Source organism: Rousettus aegyptiacus, unplaced genomic scaffold (genome assembly GCF_014176215.1).
Source record: "Rousettus aegyptiacus isolate mRouAeg1 unplaced genomic scaffold, mRouAeg1.p scaffold_m13_p_6, whole genome shotgun sequence".
NCBI classification, from domain to species: Eukaryota; Metazoa; Chordata; class Mammalia; order Chiroptera; family Pteropodidae; genus Rousettus; species Rousettus aegyptiacus.
Genome location: NW_023416309.1, coordinates 51,945,083 through 51,963,460, shown reverse-complemented (window position 1 = coordinate 51,963,460; position 18,378 = coordinate 51,945,083). Strand labels below are relative to the sequence as shown.

Below are 18,378 nucleotides of genomic sequence, written 5' to 3'. Positions count from 1 at the left end.
AAAACAGCTTTCAAAGACTGAAATTGGGTTTCTCCGTAGACCCGGCAGGCCCGGGCTTTGAGTGCCACCACTCACGAGGGGTTCCCCGCTCCCCGCCAGGCTCCCCGCCCCCGCCGGCAGGTGTAGGCCTCCACGTCCTCAGAGCCCCGCGCTCGGCCAGGCCCGAGCCGCCAGCGCGAAACCACCCAAGCGCCCAGCCCAGGACTGGGACTCGCGTGGCGCGCCCCCGGTCGCCACGGCAACCAGGGAGGCGCTGACCCCTGACCCCGCGGCCCCGCCCGGCCCCGCCCCGCGCGTTCCCGAGATCAACATGGAGAAGGGCAACCCGGAAGTGCCGGCGCCGCCGCCCGCACGGCGTTAGGATCCGCCGGCCCCGCGGGCCCGTGCCCCGTGCCCGCCGCCCCGCAGCCCGCGGCCCGCACACGCCGGGCAGCAGCGTCCGCTGCCCCGCATCCCCTCCGCCCCCGGGCGACCCGTCCCCACCCGAGAGGAGGAGCCGAGGCGAGGGGAGGCGGAGGGACCGGGTGCGAGGCCGCGCGAGCCGGCGGCGGTTCGTATTACCGGGGTCGGAGGAGGAGCCGGGCCGGGCCCGCGGGCCAGCGCGGGGAGGGCGGGGGGCGCTCAGGAGAAGAGGGCGGCGGGGCCCCAAGGAGGCGGGCGGGGGCCGGAGGCTGCGTTTGGGGCTGGCGAGCTCTAGTGTGCAGGGCGGGGGGCGCCCCCACCCCCGCAGCCCTCCGCCCGGGGCCCGGCGGCCAGGCCTCTCCTACCGGTGGGCCGGGTAGCCAGCCGCCCGCGTCGCCGAGGGCTTGTCCCCCGGGCGGGCGGAGAGTGAAGGTGCGGACGCGGGGCCCGGACGGCGCGGCCAGGTGATGGTGAGCCCCAGGTGTCTCCCGAGGATAGGGGACCTCCCCAGAGCAGCGTGCCCCCGGGCTGCCCCGGTGCAGCTGTTTGACATCAGCCCTAGGGAAGTTGGGCAGTTGTGACTTTGTCCGTCTCCCGTTAAGTGCCCTTAGGATGCAGTGATTAAGCATTAGGCGCTCCCTCCGGGAGGGGCACTTGCCTGTGCTTGGCAGCTCGGTGCAGAAAGAAAGGACGGAATGATGCTGTCCGAGCAAGCCCAAAAGTGGTTTCCAACCCACGTGCAGGTCACAGTGCTCCAAGCCAAAGATCTTAAGCCAAAAGGCAAAAGTGGCACCAATGACACATACACTATAATTCAGCTGGGTAAGGAAAAGTACTCCACCTCCGTAGCTGAGAAAACCCTTGAGCCAGTCTGGAAGGAAGAGGCCTCCTTTGAGCTCCCCGGATTGCTAATGCAGGGGAATCCAGAGAAATACATTCTTTTCCTCATAGTTATGCACAGGTCCCTGGTGGGTCTGGATAAGTTTTTAGGGCAGGTGGCAATCAATCTCAATGACATCTTTGAGGACAAACAAAGAAGGAAAACCGAGTAAGTTATGTAATTTATTTTGAATTTGGGGGAGTTTATATCTTATGGGTTTTCTGTTCTTGGAAATTATTTGTATACCTGGGGCATTGGTTTTTGGACTGAAATGTGACCCAGTTTTAAGCGCCATGTTTGCATGAATCTCAAGTAAAAATAGCTCTTGTGAAGAAACATTTTTTAAATGGAGTCATCAGTAATCCCTTACTCTCGCATTTGTTTGAGGTAATCATCTTAAATAATTGAATACTTCGAACTAGGTTTTAAAGGTTAACATTGTTTCACTAATAACAAGACTGGATCAAGAATTGACCAGCCAAAACAACGTATATGTAAATTGTTATGATCTTTAAATCTTACAATTTTCCAGGAAATGGAATAGCAGAAAACTAAGTCTGCCCATATAATGTTTATTTATATATACATATAATTCTGAAGCTGTCAAAAGATAAATTACCAAGTTTAGAACATAGTGTTTCATTTCAACATTATAAACAGTTGGCCTTTATTTGAGCCCAACCATTTTTCAGGGTCTGTACATCTTGGTGGAGTCTAAAGCTGTTCAAAGAAAAAAAGTTTTAAAAGTATGTACAAACATTCTAAACCTTGATCACACTAACATTGCTCTTGAATTTACAATATGTTGGAGCTGGTGTTTTACTTCAGTTTTAGTTGTGCAAAGCCAATGTGTTTAGACGTTATTAGATACTGTAAGTTTGGAAACAATGATTAAATTCTTGTGATGAAATGATTTAATGACATCTTCAATGAAAACATGACCTTTTCAATATGACTTTCAAACTTCAGCTGCATATATTCTAATTTAAAAAACCATAATATCAGTTAACACTAAGATATTATGTCTTAAATTGAAAAATAATATGTTTTCAGAGATTTGTATACTCACCCCTAACTTAAATTTACAATCTTTTTAGTCTGAGAGAACATTATTATTGAATTATAAATGGAATTAATGAGAAAAAAATATAAGTTGACTTTATAAGAGGAATTCAAATTTTCAGAATAGCTTTGGTGTTTCAGCCATAACTGAAATTTATTTACCCTTTTAGAAACTTTTTTATAACTTTCTTGAAGTTTACGTTTATTTCTTATATTTTAAAACAACCATCCCTTGTTTTTTATACATATCTTCCTGCAAACTTCTCTTGATTAGAATTTTTATCTTTAACAAAGTTTGAATCAGGTCTTTACCTAAGTGTTAATATGTGTAGGGTAAAAGTGTAGAGAGGTAAATATTAGGAATGCAAGATGAACAATGGTAAATATTTAGACTAGTTAAAGAGATGAAAATATTTTAGGAAAAAGGACAGAGAAATGTTTTAAAAATTTTAGAGTTGACTATCAATAATTTTAATAAAACTGTTTGATACCTACAAAGTGTCATTCATTTTCCTCTGAGGAATTCATCAAATTTAAATAGAAAAAATGGATAATTTTCAAATAATTTGTTTCAAATTACCAATTTTGGATGTCACTATGTAATCAGAGTGTTTTGAACGTGAACTTAAGTATATTGTAACTTCATATTTCATACCTTGTTTATAGTGCTTTTAATGTAATGAATGATGTGTTACAGGCCTTCTCTGAAATGTAAATTTGCTAAGTAAAAGTAGACGCACCTGCGAACCCAAAGATTCTGAGGATGAAATACGCTTTTAGAGTTTCTTCTGGCTTTACTCCTTATCTTTAGCAGCATCACAATTACAGTACACTTGGCTGTAAACAATACACTAATGCTGTAGTCTCCCTATAGAAATTCTCTATTGGCTACTATATGAAATTGGTTAGAACTTTTGGTGGCAGAGGGCGGAGTGGGGGGGATGCTTTAAAATGTTATCAATAGGGCTTGTGATGTTATTGCACTCAAAGTGATTTTCATTTGTTATTAAATCCCTAACATTTTCTTTCTTTGTGGATAAATGGGGACCACATATTTGATGAGATATATTTATTGGTAATATTTCTAGTTTTTTAATATATTTAATAGTTTCCTTTTCCAGCACAGCTGTACATGTGGCATAGTAAGGGACAGACTTGAGCCATTGGTGTATTGCAAGAAAGATATTTAATATTCTACACATTGCTGAACCTTGTCAGCGTATTCCCAAGTGCTTTTTAGAAAACCCGTATGAGTGATGAAGGTTACCAGCTGATTTAGAAGTCCCCTGAAACTGCTAGGTGTGACACTTTTTACTCTTGACACTGAAGACAAGTATTTACAGCTTGTCCTCCAGTTGTGTCATGTTAGGCAAAGAAGTGTGACAGCTAAAACTATTATTTTACTTATTTTTATACCTTGAAATTAAATGCCTTTTTTTTTTTTTCTTTTGAGGAGAAGGGGAAAGGTTTCTGAGCCTGGGCACTTTGAGTGGGGCAAGGAAAGAGAACTTCTGTATCTCCCACTTTAATGGGTGTCTGGGTTGGTTCTGGCACGAGATTTAAGGGAATAATATTTAATAATACAACGGTAAAATTGTTCATGCTGTTATATAATATGTATTGATTTTTTTTTTTTTACAACAGAAGTGGGTGATGTTGATTTTTTTTTTTTTTTATACTCATGAAAAGTAATAACAGTCAGAGTCCCTAGAGTTAAGTATGACTCAAACACACAGATTTTAGGACTTTGGTGTGCGTCTCTGCAGCGCACCTGCGTCCTGGCCTCTGGCACCCTTACTGCCAATCTTGTCCCGTTTCTGACTGCACAGCACCAATTGCTTGTGAATAGTTCCCACATGTGTGGTGGTTTTTGAACATGGACTTATGCCCACTAGAAACTGAGCAGAGGCCATATACAGTTTAAATCCCGCACTCAAGAGGTGAAAAAAATTAGCATTAATCCACTAAGCCCCAAATGCTGCTGTGTCTTTATTTTATCTTTATGAAGCCTAGGAAAACTAGTTTTATCTCTGGGATGACTTTTGAAGATCTCATTAAGACTTCCCTGTTATATCACTTTCAAAACAAAGCAGTTAAAGTTGTTTGTCATGCCTATATTTTAAATTAGTTTATTTGTTGAAATTTTTTGCAGGTTGTGTGTGTGTGTGTGTGTGTGTGTGTGTGAGGAGGATGGAAAATACTGTATTTTACAGATTGTGTTCAAACACCAACTTTATTCTTTAAAGCTCACATAAGTCTTTAGTGTTCCCTACTGAAAAACAAAATGCAACACACACACACACATCGCTTGGTTGTTTTAGAAGTAATAAGTTTTAGAAATAATAATTCAATAAACATTTATTTAGTGTAAGGCAAACTGCCTTCATAGAGCTTACACTCTAGCAGGAGAAAACCTACATTGACTTGCTCTTTGGCTGTCATGTCTCCTGATTAAATACAGTGTCATAGATTACCAGCTATGCATTTAATCTTTAACATATGTGGTTCATCAGATATGAAAGAACTTCTGTTTGCATGCAGATGTTGTTCAACAACTTTGGGTATTTTCTTTACTGACTTTAATCTGACATTGAGAGGTTACTTATTCTCTGTGCCTCAATTTCCTCATTTATGAAATAAGGATGTTAAAGTAGATGATTTATTTGGTCTTTTTCCTAAAAATCTATGAATTTTAATTACCCTCACCTCATTTATTGGATTCTTTTTCGGATTTACTTTGATTTGCTATACACATGGAAATCCTACATGCCTGGGTGTTTTGTTTCGTTTTTGGCACATTTCTTAAAATGTGTATCTATTTTCTGTAAAGCTTGAGATGTTACAGAGTATTTCTGAAGTACCATCTATTAGAAGTATTTATCCCTCATCGAAAAATTTTTTATCTTCTGAAACTGTAAGTTAGTAACTGGGTATATAACCTTGTTTCATTTTCAGACTTTACAAATGCTCAATTTTTGATTGTTCAGAGTTCTCTAGTCCACAGTTTATTGCCATCATTTCTAGTCCCCCATGCTTTCAGAATTTCACCGTTTGCTTGAGATAAGGAGTTTTCTAAGTTTAGGGTCTCAGGTTAATGCTTTCTATTATAAGATATTTTTTTTAATAGCTCGTTTTGACACATCTAGATCTTAATTGATCAGATTGCTCCAAATGAATCAAGAAAGTATTTCTCTTGGGTGTTACTTGCTAAGACGTAGCTGGTATATGTGTTATATGCCAATTTTCTCCTGTCTGGAAAGACCAGTGAACGGGTCTTCCACGTGATGTATAGTAAATGTGCCGCCTTCTGGCATATCCTGTTGGTAACAATGAAAGAAAGAGCTAATGTAAAATTAGATCAGAGTTCCTTTGTAGCTAAGAAAATATGTTACACTTGATTAGCGCTGTATTTAAATAATAACCTGTCTGCAGGAATGGATATTATGCTTCATTGTTAAGTAATGTGAAAACATTGCCGAAACTCTCTTCCAGGCTTGATTTTGCAGTTTTTTGGCTGTTTGCCATGTAGAATGACCACTTGTGACACAACTGGAGACTTTCTCATGGATAAAAATACTGTAAACAAAAGCAAAGTAAACTTTGCTTCGTATACATCATTTAACAGTGGGCAGTGTTGTACATTCATGAGGTGAATAAAAGTGTAAGATTTGGCTCCAATTAAAATAATTTTTATTCCATATTGTCACAGTAGCGATAGTAAATGAAGCAAATTCTAACAGGAAGCATTTAAGCTTTCTTTTTGCCTTCAAAAACACTTGATAAGATTCATTGCTCTTTGTAACTTTATGCATTTTATTCATTTTGCATTTTTTATACAGGAAAAGGCTTTGACCCATTTTACATTAACCTAAATTATATGCAATTTTCATGATTAGCAAACTATATATAGTGGTCTCCAATATTAACAAAATTCTTTTAATAATTTTTACAGAAGAAATACTTGGGGATAGTGGCTAAATATTTTATTTAAAATGTGGTGATTATCATTTTATAGTGCTGAAAAATAGTTCGTATTGATGGATTCTTTCAGAGTCTGTACCTCAGTGTCTTTTAACTTTAAAAAATGTTTTCAAGCCATCGCACCACTTATCCCAAATGGAAATGTAATTAATAGCTCTCATTGGTGAAAATTTTCGATGATGAATGATTTTCAAATCATGAAAGAAAAGTTTATCTAAAAACTTTTTCAAACTTAGTAAAGACCTGTTTTTTTTTTTTTTTTTTTTTTTTAAGTATATGTCAAGTCGAAGAGACAGTGATGAATTTTTAAAAATTAATGAGAAAAACCAGAAGTGTTCTGGCTGGCAGAGTCCCATCTATTGCTTAAGATTGCTTTGATGTATCATAGCTTTACCTGAAAAGCTATTTGTACATAACAAAGCTTGATATCCTCTCTTCATTACATGTTACAACCCAGTTTTTCCTTCTCTTTAAGGTGGTTTAGATTAGAATCCAAACAAGGAAAAAGAGCCAAAAACAGGGGTGAGATAAAGGTCAACATTCAATTCATGAGGAACAATATGACAGCAAGTATGTTTGACTTATCAATGAAGGACAAAACAAGATCTCCTTTTGCAAAATTAAAAGATAAGATGAAAGGTAGAAAAAATGATGGGACGTTTTCGGATACATCATCTGCAATCATTCCAAATTCTCACATGCCTGATGTCAGTTCTGAATTTTCAAGTAGTGAAATATCGATGAAATCCAAACCAAAAAAGCCTTTCTTGTTGGGTCCTCAGCGACTCTCTTCAGCGCATTCGATGTCTGATTTAACTGGGGCCCACGTATCTTCGGAGAAACTGAAGTCTGGCTCCATCGGGCAAACGCGTCTCCTCGGACGCCAGCTAGAGTCCTTTGGAACGGTTCCGGAAAGTGGTAAGTGACACATTCTTTCTAATTGTGTCCTTAGTGGCCCGAAATACCCTTTGATTTTTTAAAGTTTAACTTCTAAAGTTAGAAAATAAAAATTAGATTCTTGGTAGTATTTTCTAAGTTTAGTGATCAAATATTTATCGATACCTACTATACTCAAAATCAATAAGCTTGTTAAAGGCAGAGCGTGTCTGCATTCCGTATTGTATTTACATTACTAGCTGGTAATAAAAATGAGTCCCAGTCACTTTTCGTGGCCTGGCTTCTTGCTACTGATTTTTATTGTCTCGAAACTCTGCAGCATAAATGAAAATTCCATCTAATTAGAAAGTTCCTAGAAAAAAACTTTTTACGTTCCGAAGTAAGAAAGTAGATTTAATTCTAATGATGAAAAAAAAAAAAAAACTTTGAGAATTTATAACACTGTTAGGCCAAGCAGAACCTCTAGTTTTGACATTGTTTTTTTCTGAGCTGAGTAAATTACTGGTTTTCTCACAATAAATACACTAAATGTTATTAGCCTGCATACTTTAGGCTGCTATACCTTGGCATTTTAGGATTGTCTTCTTTGATTATTTTAAAGGTTAATATCTTTAAATAGCTAATTGCTCTCATTCTAAAAGCAGCAGTGTGCACACAGAATGTGTCAAATAGTGTGATGTAATGTGTCACTGATTATGTACCAACTACAAAATTGTTTGCAGGAAGTCTCAAATCTCCACACAGAAGAACATTAAGCTTTGATACTTCTAAAATGAACCAACCTGACAGCAGCGTGGATGAAGGTGAATCAACTTTCGGAAGACAGAATGACCCATTTACAAATGTGACTGCTTCATTACCCCAAAAATTTGCAACACTGCCAAGGAAGAAAAATCCATTTGAAGAAAGCAGTGAATCATGGGACAGCAGCATGAATTTATTTTCAAAATCAGTCGAAGTAAGAAAAGAAAATAAAAGAGAGAAAAGGGAGAGAGTTAGCCTGTTTGAAAGAGTGACTGGGAAAAAAGATAGCAGAAGATCTGATAAACTTAACAATGGGGCATCCAGTAGCCCTTGTGACTTGAAATCGCCTAGTGCGTTTAGTGAAAATCGTCAGGACTATTTTAATTATGAGTCAACTAATCCGTTTACAACAAAATTCAGGGCTTCACATACAATGCCAGCTTCAAGGTAAGCTTAACGTGGGGGAAGTTTTGCGAATTTGAACATACCATATTTAAAAGTATCAAATATTCCTTTAAATACTTGCATATCTTATTTTCTTGGGAAAATGTTTTTATAATTAATTATGGAGCCAGGTGATGTTGCATGTCTTTGGACTTGAACTTTTTACCTTATGTGAGCTGGAAACTCACTGAAACTTATGGGGAAAACAGCCTAGCTTTGGATGAGACAGTGAGAGTGAATCGCCAGTGGGTGTTAATTCAAGCCAGAAAGTTCGGTGGTATGTTGTGTTCCAAATGGCTGTGCAGAAGTAGTTTTATTTGTGAATGTTTATCAGAATTCTGTGACCCTCGTGGGTGCTAAAATACATCAAAGACTATATGAGGATTTATAGTCGTAGAAATAACCACTGTTATGATAAAGATGCTATTTTTGAAGTCTGAGTTCTCAGTTATATATGTCATGATATTTTTCTTATTCCTTAGTACAAGTTGGAACTCTGTGCATTTAAGATTGTGAGTTTTGCAGAAATGAACGATGGAATAGTCAATTAAGGAAGCCTTAAGCAAAGAATAAGATGAATTTATTAGAATCTTAAGCAGTTTTCATAGAAGAGCATAGTAGAACGTTTGCCATGTGACAGTTTTTTTTTCTGTAATGTATAGTGTACAGACCTCACTGGGAATTCTGGCTTTATTAAGCTCTGTGACTTCTGTAAAACTCAGCATCTCTATCTTTGAAACAAGGGAAATAACACTTACTTGGTAGGATTGGGTGACAATGAACGATAAAAAAAGTTCATAGTACAAAGCCAGGCCCCAAATAGGAAACCCATAAACAGTGGCTGCTGTTATGTTTTTTATACTGTCTTATTGTATTTTATTCAAAAATAGTGTTTTGTCCCATCGTAAACAGAAAATACAGTATTCACACTCACCCATCTAGGCTGTGCTCTCCCAACTCTAAACTTTAATGACACATTAAAACATGCATTTAAACCTTTCAAAGGCAAGTGTGTATTTCTTTGTTTTCTTTTCTTAATAAATGAGTATTTGCTGTAGCTTTAGAAAGTATTGATCAGTTTTCTTTATAGGTTATATGCAAAAAAATACATTTTTATATGGCATTAATATTTTATTAAAGAGACCATAGTTTTGATATGCTGTTCTCAAATGTTTTATTTTGGTATATAGTGTACCTCACATATTGCATTGTCCTAAATTACAGGGGTAAATAGAAATTCATTTCCTTTTTTCCCCTCCTTAATGAACTTTTGTTGAAGAAGATTGTTATAAATAACAGATAACTTAGAGATTGGGTAACATAATTTCAGAGCCAAGAAAAGCAAGAAAAATGGGAAATGATAGAAAAATAATGTTTTTAAAGTATGGCAGCATGTAGAAAAATAGGTATCCTCAAAACTTTAATTGTTCTATACTTGGGCTATTTACTTGGGCAGCCACACATTTTAAAAATAAGTATGGCATTTTGCCAGATTTGGGTTTTCTTTTGGGTTACTTCGATATTAATGCCTTTTCTATCAAAATTAGAGCTGTATTGTGATATATATATATATATATAATGATTGCAATTATGTAAAAAACAATGGATTTTCATTTTTAAGACTTTTTTTTTTCATGTTCTTTCATCTTCACATTCTATACAATGCCAGAGATGAGGACAGAAACATTTGTAGACTCCTGGGAAGTTACTCTTCCTTTTTGTATCATAACCCGTCTTTGTGGTAAATGTAAAACATTTCCAATAAAGGGGTAGCTCTAATGACAGTAAATCTAACAATGCTTGGCTCTCAATAATCTGGGGAGGAGAGTGCAGTTCACGTGTGTCTTGCATGGCACTCGGGAGGATGTAGTGGAGTTGGTTTTGTTCCTTCCATAACAGCATATTCTTGTTTTCCTCCCCATAGCACCTTCCGTTGGTTGGCAGCTTTCAGATTTCTAACACTAGCATCTAAACCAAATGCACCTTTTGAAGCTGGAGACTCACATCACTAGGACACGGCCTGTGAATTATTTTTTTTTTCCAGTAGCGCTAAAGAAGTAGTTACAGAGTTTCCTGGTCTCGTGCCCCAAGTTTGTGAGAATGGTCAACTGCGTTAAGGGAAGTACATGTAGCTGTGGGACGGGTTTCGTTCTGGTGAGTGAACCCGGTCACCTGTGAGTGCAGGTGTATGCGAACTGAATTATTACCCTCTGAGTAATGTGCGTGATTCAACTGGAGAATTTGCTTTATGCTTGGAAATTTTCAAGCACTAAGGGAAACGTTCTTAAAAGTTAGAGTTTTTATTTGTTAGTGTCAGTAAAATCCACCTGAACACGTCACCTTGTAAATCACAAAAAAGGCTGCATTTTCCTTCTCTTCTTGGACTAGACCCTATAGTCTTGCATCAAACTGGAGAGGAAATGAGTTAGGCTCTCGGTCGGGTTGCTTCAGCAGAGAACAGGACCCTGAAACATCTCTCCCAGCATTGCTGACTCTTCCAGGCCCCTGCACTTTGGAGCCTTTCCTGCCCTCGTAGGGGAGGCGGCTCTTCCTGCGTGGCAGCTTTTTCTCACATGCGTCTTCCTTTCTGTGGGCATCCCATTGTTCAGTGATAGACCAGTCCCTCTGTTCCCTCCATGCACCGCTCAAGGGCAGCGCCTCCATTCCATTCAGCCTTCGGCCCTTAATCTCCAGCGTGGTGCTTGGTAGGTAGTAGGTGTTAGAAAAACAGTTTTGATCAATGAACACAGTGGCGTAGATCGATTTTCCAAAATGCTTTTTCCCTTATTCCCCTGCTTCCAGCTCGGTGTTGTGGGCTGCGAAGGCCTTTTTGATAGACTGAAAACAGATCCGTACAGGCAAATGTGTGCCTTTTTATTTAAAGCTAAACATTATTTAAAACCCAAGTGAGTTCTAAGAACTACTAAATTTTCATTTTCATGCCCTAAATAGCACATTTCTGGAGTATATTAAGAACTCCATATTAACAATTAGGATAGGTTATATCCCCTGTAATAAACAACCCCAGATCTCGGTGGCTTATTGCAGTGGACGTTTATTGTTCATTGTTGTCACAAAGTAATTTATGGAGAGATGGGGACGAGAGAAGTGGGTGCTTTGTTCAGTACAGTTATTCAGGGACCACAGGGTCCTTCCTTAATAAGCTCATGCAGCAGGGAAAGAGTGGAGGATCCCATCTTTATCTGCTGGGCGTGGCAGTGGGGTACATTACTTCCACATCTGTCCCATTGGCCAGAGCTCAGTCTTATCCCAACTTCAGTGCAGCTGGTTAAGAAAAACAGTTTAGCTGTGGACCCCAAGGAAAATGATTTAGGTGTGGTACGTACTTGGTGCTGTGTTTGCCATAGATGCCGGTGCTAAGACGTCTGGATCCTAACACTTGGCGGCATGATACAGAACCCCTACCATGCAGGTACATGAGAGTGTACTTGGCATTCTCGTAGTTAGTTGCCAGGAAGATGTTTTATCAGTTTATTTTTGGTATTGAATTTGTGTTTTAAAATTGCTTCAACTCTTGCTTTTTGATTATAAATCAGAGGCAGTTGGGCGCCGTCTGTGTTGACTAATCTGTTAACCCCACAATTTGTAAAGTAATGCCTTTTGCATCAGTAGTGTATAGTTTTCCAAAAACAAATATACCCAGATGTTCGTCTGCCATTTTCAATAACTCATTCACACTGGGAAATGGAAATGTGTGGGTGTGTTCATCGAACCAGGTTTCCTTTTTTTTTTTAAACAGAGACATAGCTAGACCCCTGGTTAGGTAGGGACATGTGACCAAGTTCTGGCTCCCTGAGTCAGTGGAGGAGATATAAACCACTCCAGTTCTGGTCCACGAAAACCTGTATCAGCCTCCATCTTCCTTCCTACCCCAGACCAGATTTAGAGGCCAGATCTGGCTTGCTGCCTGATTTTGTAAGTAACATTTTATTGGAGCACAGCTCGCCGATTTGCTCATGGCTATTTCCGTGCTAGTTAAGTAGTAGAGACTATGGCCCACTAAGCCAAAAATATTTATTGTTTGGCCTTTTACAAAAACAGTTTTCTAAACCCTGCTTTAGCTGAATGGAGATCTTTGAGAAGGGCAGAGCCATAAGATAGGAACAGCCTGGATTCCTGGAAGCATGTGGAAGGCCCCCTAACTAAGAATAACCAACTGAACCTTGTCTGCATGATACATTCTCAGAGTATTAAGTTACCGCGATTTTGCATTTATTGCATTTATTCCAGCACATGTTATTTAGCACTTAGGGCACAGGGGCCATAGCACCTGTTGTTCTGTTTAAGAAAGGCCTAGCTCAAAAATGTTTAAGAACTACTGATTTGTAACACCAGATCCAAACTCTCCTTTTTCTTTTTCAAGACTTATTGTATTTTAGGTTTTTCTTAGCAATATAGCTTTTCTTTTACTATTCCTCATCTCTTTGTTCGATGCAAGTTAACTTCTTTACCCAAGGCCCTTTTAAGCTTTGCCATCCCATTCCTTGGCTTAGTGGTAGAATGCACTCTTCATTCTCCTGAGTGTCCTAAGCTCATCTCTCCTTGGTGCTAAAAGCCCTTTCATTCTTTCTTGATTGCTAACTTGGTGTTTCCCTTTGATTTTTCCTGATAAAAAAGAATGTAATTGCTGATGGTGTTTATTGTGCCCAGGTCTCAGTCCTCCTTACAGAGCTAGGTGAGTTGTTATCACAGTTGTGCCGACTCTTCTGTTCCGGGCCCCACCGCACCTAGATTGGTGTGTGTCCCCAGTGCTGAGCATCAGGGGCTCTTGGTGATTTTTTTAAACTGCAGTATGTTGAGTCCTACCTCAGACTGAATTTGAATCTTTAGCGAATGGGCCTGAGATAAAAATCAACATTTAAAAAACGTACCGCTGATTCTCAGGTTTAAAAATTGCTGATCTAAATATTGAACTCTCGTTTCATAAGAGTTCAGTAAGTTCTCATGGACAATTAGGATTGAGGAATTGGGTTTGTAAACTCATAATTGAATCAACAACTTAAGTCATGTTTGCTTTGCTTACAGGACCCTGACTAAGGCAGAGGGCATGGTAGGATCAGCTTGACTGAAACTGGGATGTGGAAAGCAGTATGAGATTTGGCCGAATAGCTAAGACACATCAAGTTAGAGTAGGCATCGAAGACCACACAGAACTGTCTACTAAATATTTATGACATCTGTGGATGAATCGTTTCTCAGGATTCAGGTGAAACCTAGGCATCATTATTTTCTGCCTCATTGTAGTGAGTACCATGTAGCAAACTCTTAATTGCTCTATGATAACTTAATAGTATCTATTGTTTTATAAGTATTACTGATCTTATCAGCGTATATATGCATATATTTTCATTTGCAGTATTTGCTGTGAAAGAACCTGTCAACTCCTTAGCTGATGAACTTGGGCCAAACAGTTATCTTTTAGGGCGGTGCAGAAATGGTGTCTAAGATGAAGACCTCATATTTCTCACTAATGTTTTATAATTTTACATGACAGTATGCCGTTTACTTTCGGGATCAGGTTCTCCCGCTTCCCTCTTTTTCTCCTTTCCTTCTTTCCTATTTGATTCCTGTTTATGGTTGTATCATAGCTTTCTTAGAAGCTATAAAAATGGGTTACCTAGAATGTATATTTAAATATGTTTCTAATTTTCACAAATCAGAAATCACCATCGGCCTATAAGCATGTGTAACCATTATTATGAATTTATATAACATATCCATAAAAAATAATAGATTATTTACTGTAGGCTTACATTTTAATTTTAAAAAGTATAATAAACAAAAGATCCTATTCTTTCTTTTAAAACCTTCACTTTTATAATGCTCCTTATGGACTTTTTTTTCCTTACATAAATTTAAAGCTCTGTCTTTGGCATAATAAATATTACATAGCAATATTTATTTTTGTTTATTTTTGTCTAATATTAAGGATAATTTGGTATTCATGGCAGGCCGTAAATCTTTTCCAGGGCTGAAAATGTGTAGCCTCATTTATGAGGTAGAAAACAAAAACTTTCGAGGTGGTTTTTAGACGCGTTAATCCATTAGTGCCCAGGGATTTACAGAATGTATCCGATGAAACAGTGACTGGGAACATGAAATATGCGACGTGATTAGTTCCCTTAACACTAACTAGAACTTTATGCTCAACTCCCCAGATACCACTTGAAACTTTTTTACTCTTTGTCATCCTAATACTCATTAAATAGCTCTCATTAATTGGTACATCTCCCAATGGGTTAATTTGCAGATACCAACCATGCCATCCTTTTGCTAACTCACTAATACAAATTGATATTTATAGACTTCAAAATTGAAAACAAAAAAAGCTCTGTAATGAAAAAAGACAAACTTTGTTAAGTTATTATTTATTATTTTGAGCCGAGAGATTGAGATACAGAGAGATTCTTTGAGGGAAGAAAACAAGCCAAAAAAAATCCACAAAAACTACTGTAGGCTAATAAACTGATGTGAAAATTTCTCAATTTACAGCACTTGACAGGTGCTAAAAGAAAAGCATCTTTAATTTTAATGTGTTGTTAGGACCTCTTTAGAGAGACTGTACAAGTTATTAACAAGGTCCTCTGAGACAGGAGACGGGTAATTAACAAGACCTATGGAGATATAGTTTAGGTAATTAACGAGCTCTTAGGCACCGGACACAGGATAACACATAGCGAGTCCAGTAGTTAAAGAGAACAGGTTGTTATGATATGATCAGATACAAGATATAATATGTAAGTCCTCTTGAGGTTTCTGATAGGAAAGTATTAAGATTTTATTCCATCGACCCCAAGTGCGCTAATTTTTGTAAATCAACCTGTACATTTTTTGGTTTAACTTTTAAGATAGAATTTGAGAGGATTATTTCTTTGTAAAACCAACAAGCAAGGAAGGTTGTTGCATGTAGGTTAATAATCTTTGTCAGTTGTCATCAACAAAAATGTATATTTTGAGAACAATGCATCAGAAAGACAAACTGTTGTTTCTAAAATGTTTTAGAAATGTATTGTTCTGTTTATTTTTTCATCTCTTGTCTATTAGCTAAAATCGTGTATTCCAAATTGACCTTACTCTCCTTATCCACTTTAAAAGTGTCAGGGTCTGGGCCAGACAGGAGACTGCCCTTCACTAGTTTGGATTTCACATAATGTGCACGGGTCCCTCTCCAGTGATGCTCCTGTGGTACCTTCACATCTGGAACTTGATATTCCCAATTTCGAGTATTCGATCTAGTTATTTCTTGTGTAAATTTGAAATCATTGGAGGTATGACTCCAGTTTAGGTTCAGAAAACTCCTACAGTCAGCAAACCTTTAGCACAAACCCGTCATAATCTAAAGACGTGAAGAAAGCCCTCGCAGGTCTCCTGACTCATCCCCTTGCCGCCTCAGCGTGGCTCCTCCTGTCCATCAGGATGATTTTTTTCCCATATTTCAGATCTGACAATCAAATGATGTTTTCATTTTCATTATTTTTGGAATATTTACTGTATACATGGGAATCAGAGGTCATGAAGATCTAAATTCTGCCCATAGAGCTTAAGAGAAACAAGCATGTAAATATTAGATCTGAATTCTATGCTAAAGACTGGACGTTGCATAGGCATTTCATGGGGAACCATGAAAGGTTTTTATATGATCAAAGTGATATCTTACACACATAGCCCTGTAGCCTGGGGGATCTGCTGCAGACAGGGCTGGAAAGGGAAGAGGAGAAGGACTTGGGGCAGGAAAACTAGTTAGGAAGTAAGTATGGCTGTTGAGGCGAGACCTGATGGCCACTTGGCAGTGAGGATGGAAAAGAAGAGAACATCTCAAAGGTTTATTTCTGGGCTAAAATAGATTGGACTTAACCATTCTGCTCTCGTGCGTGTGTGGAGGAGGGATTGGTAAAGGCGAAGGAACAAGAAAGAGTATTCCAGTGACGTGTCTTCACTCCGTGTCCTAAATCTGATGAAACACAGCATTGTAAAAACTATATTACAGCAATGTCAGGTCTGTAGTTTTTGAGTCAGACTTGCCATTTTAGTCTTGATGGAGAGGTTTGAGCTTTGTGTTTTTGTTTTTAATAAGATGCTGTCTTATTTATTTGTGTTTTGTGTCAGAGAATAGGAATTATGTGTTTTGAATTGATTGCGGCAATCAAGTTAGTACCACCATAGTAACCGTTCTTGAGAATTTGGTTTTGAGCACTGAAACATGCTTTGGCCTCTTTGAACACAATGCAAATTTCTGTAGCCGTTTATGAATTTGATGCATTTAAAGTGTGTTTACCCTGGCATTGTAATTACTACATGTATTTCTTTACTGTGGTTGTGGCTTTACCAAAGCTTTTCCCTGTTGTTAGTTTTCACTAAGAGAATAGCTTCTATGACCACATCACTTTTTTCATAACAATAAACCTTTAACTTTTGAAAAACAAGTGCTGTTTCTATATATTTAATATATGGTGACAGTGTTACCTGTGGCCAGGGTGTTTTAAATAGCTGTGGGTGATAGAAAAATAAAGCAATTAATTTGATTGTGAAATGATTTGCCTTGCATGCATTTATCTAGTTTCTAAGAACTTTAGGATCCAGACATTTGATATTTGTTTTCTTGAACTTATATTTTAAGGGTAAATTATTGCTCTTGGATTTGATGTGTTAAGTGTAGTATTATATTATTGTAGAATTATAATATAAGTGTAAAAATATTAACATGATATTACATATTTATTATATGTGAAATATATGTCAAATAAAATAATTTTATATATTTTAAATATATTAAGGCCTTTGAACTTGCTCTTGAACATAATTTTATAAGTTGGGGAATGAGCTGAGATAGTTTTCGTAAATAGCAAGAAAGCTTATTAAAATCGTGAGGCATGTTTAGAAGGAGGATTTTATAGCGACCATATACTCTTATATCATTAGCTCTTTGCTAACTACTTAGTAATTTCACCCTTTCTTTTCTAGTTGGAGATATGGAGCTATGTTCTCTGTCTGTCATTTCCCACCTGGTAGGTTCCCAAGGAGCTGGTTAGTGAGAGCCCAGGGCAGCTCTGCATTGAGTGTGATGACTTCTTTGTTATGGAGCCTGGTGTGGGAATGGGGGTGTTCACGTTAATCAGATATTTTGTTTACTTGGGGTATACAATATATTTTGTTTCATGTACTTATTTTTCATTTTCAAAGAAATTAAATGTCCCAAGTAAATTAAAAATAGAAATCATACTGAACGTAATTTAGTATTTGATTCAGAAGATATATTTAACTTCTTCCATCTAAGTATTTTATGGTGTAACATGAAGACATAAGTATAGTAATAGTGGAATATTCTGCAGGGAGTGGAGGATAGGTATTAAGAGTTCGGGTTTAGGACTCAGGTCTGGATTTCAGGCTGTCGATTAGCTGCATGACCTTATTTAACCTTTTAAGCCTAATTTTTTTCCACCTATTGACTGGGATAACCACCTTGGTGTCGCAGAAGAGCGGTACGTAATGCGCCACCCGTCACATGGAGGGTGGCGTTGGCCAGGTAGCGTGAGCCAGGCAGCGGTGGCGCCCTCTGTGACCTTATTCCACAGCATCCACAGGCTGGCTCTAAGTAAGTGAAATGAAGTTATTTCAAAGTTATTTCATATATTCGCAACTTTAAAAATCTTAAGTGGAATTTAGGAGCTCAGGTTTTATACTGACCAATATAGGACATACATTTGGAAGAAAACAGTAAACTCGATAAGATTTTCTAATATCTTTCAAGATATATGTTCAATAATAATCTTGATGAAATAAGCTAAACCACATTGAAATTGAGTAAAAAGCATTCCCTGTATCAAGTAGAAAATTTATTTTATTACTATGCAGGTCAAAGGTATTATAATGAGCATTGCTATAAAATCGTATGTTCAGAAAGTCGTGCATGGCCCAAGTAAGGACAGCAGAGTAGATTTCTAAGCTTT

The 18,378-nt window shown here is 38.2% G+C and overlaps 1 protein-coding gene across 7 annotated transcripts in view; it reads left to right on the top strand.

Moving 5' to 3' along the window:
* The first annotated feature begins 398 nt into the window (after positions 1-398).
* The window catches only part of RAB11FIP2 (RAB11 family interacting protein 2), a 35,522-nt gene continuing 17,542 nt past the window's right edge, over positions 399-18,378 (top strand). For 2 of the 7 annotated variants that reach the window (XR_004951315.1, XR_001596644.2), the window contains exons 1-4: positions 401-1,450; positions 6,801-7,243; positions 7,945-8,413; positions 10,335-10,564. Coding sequence is in view for 5 of the 7 variants with exons in the window: in XM_036222433.1 (XP_036078326.1) it covers positions 1,098-1,450; positions 6,801-7,243; positions 7,945-8,413 (1,265 nt within the window). In the remaining 2 variants the exon portion in view is untranslated. Of the gene's footprint in view, positions 1,451-6,800; positions 7,244-7,944; positions 8,414-10,334; positions 10,565-18,378 lie in introns of all 7 variants that reach the window. The other 5 variants (XM_036222433.1, XM_036222435.1, XM_016142515.2 and 2 more) reach the window with 4 other exon arrangements.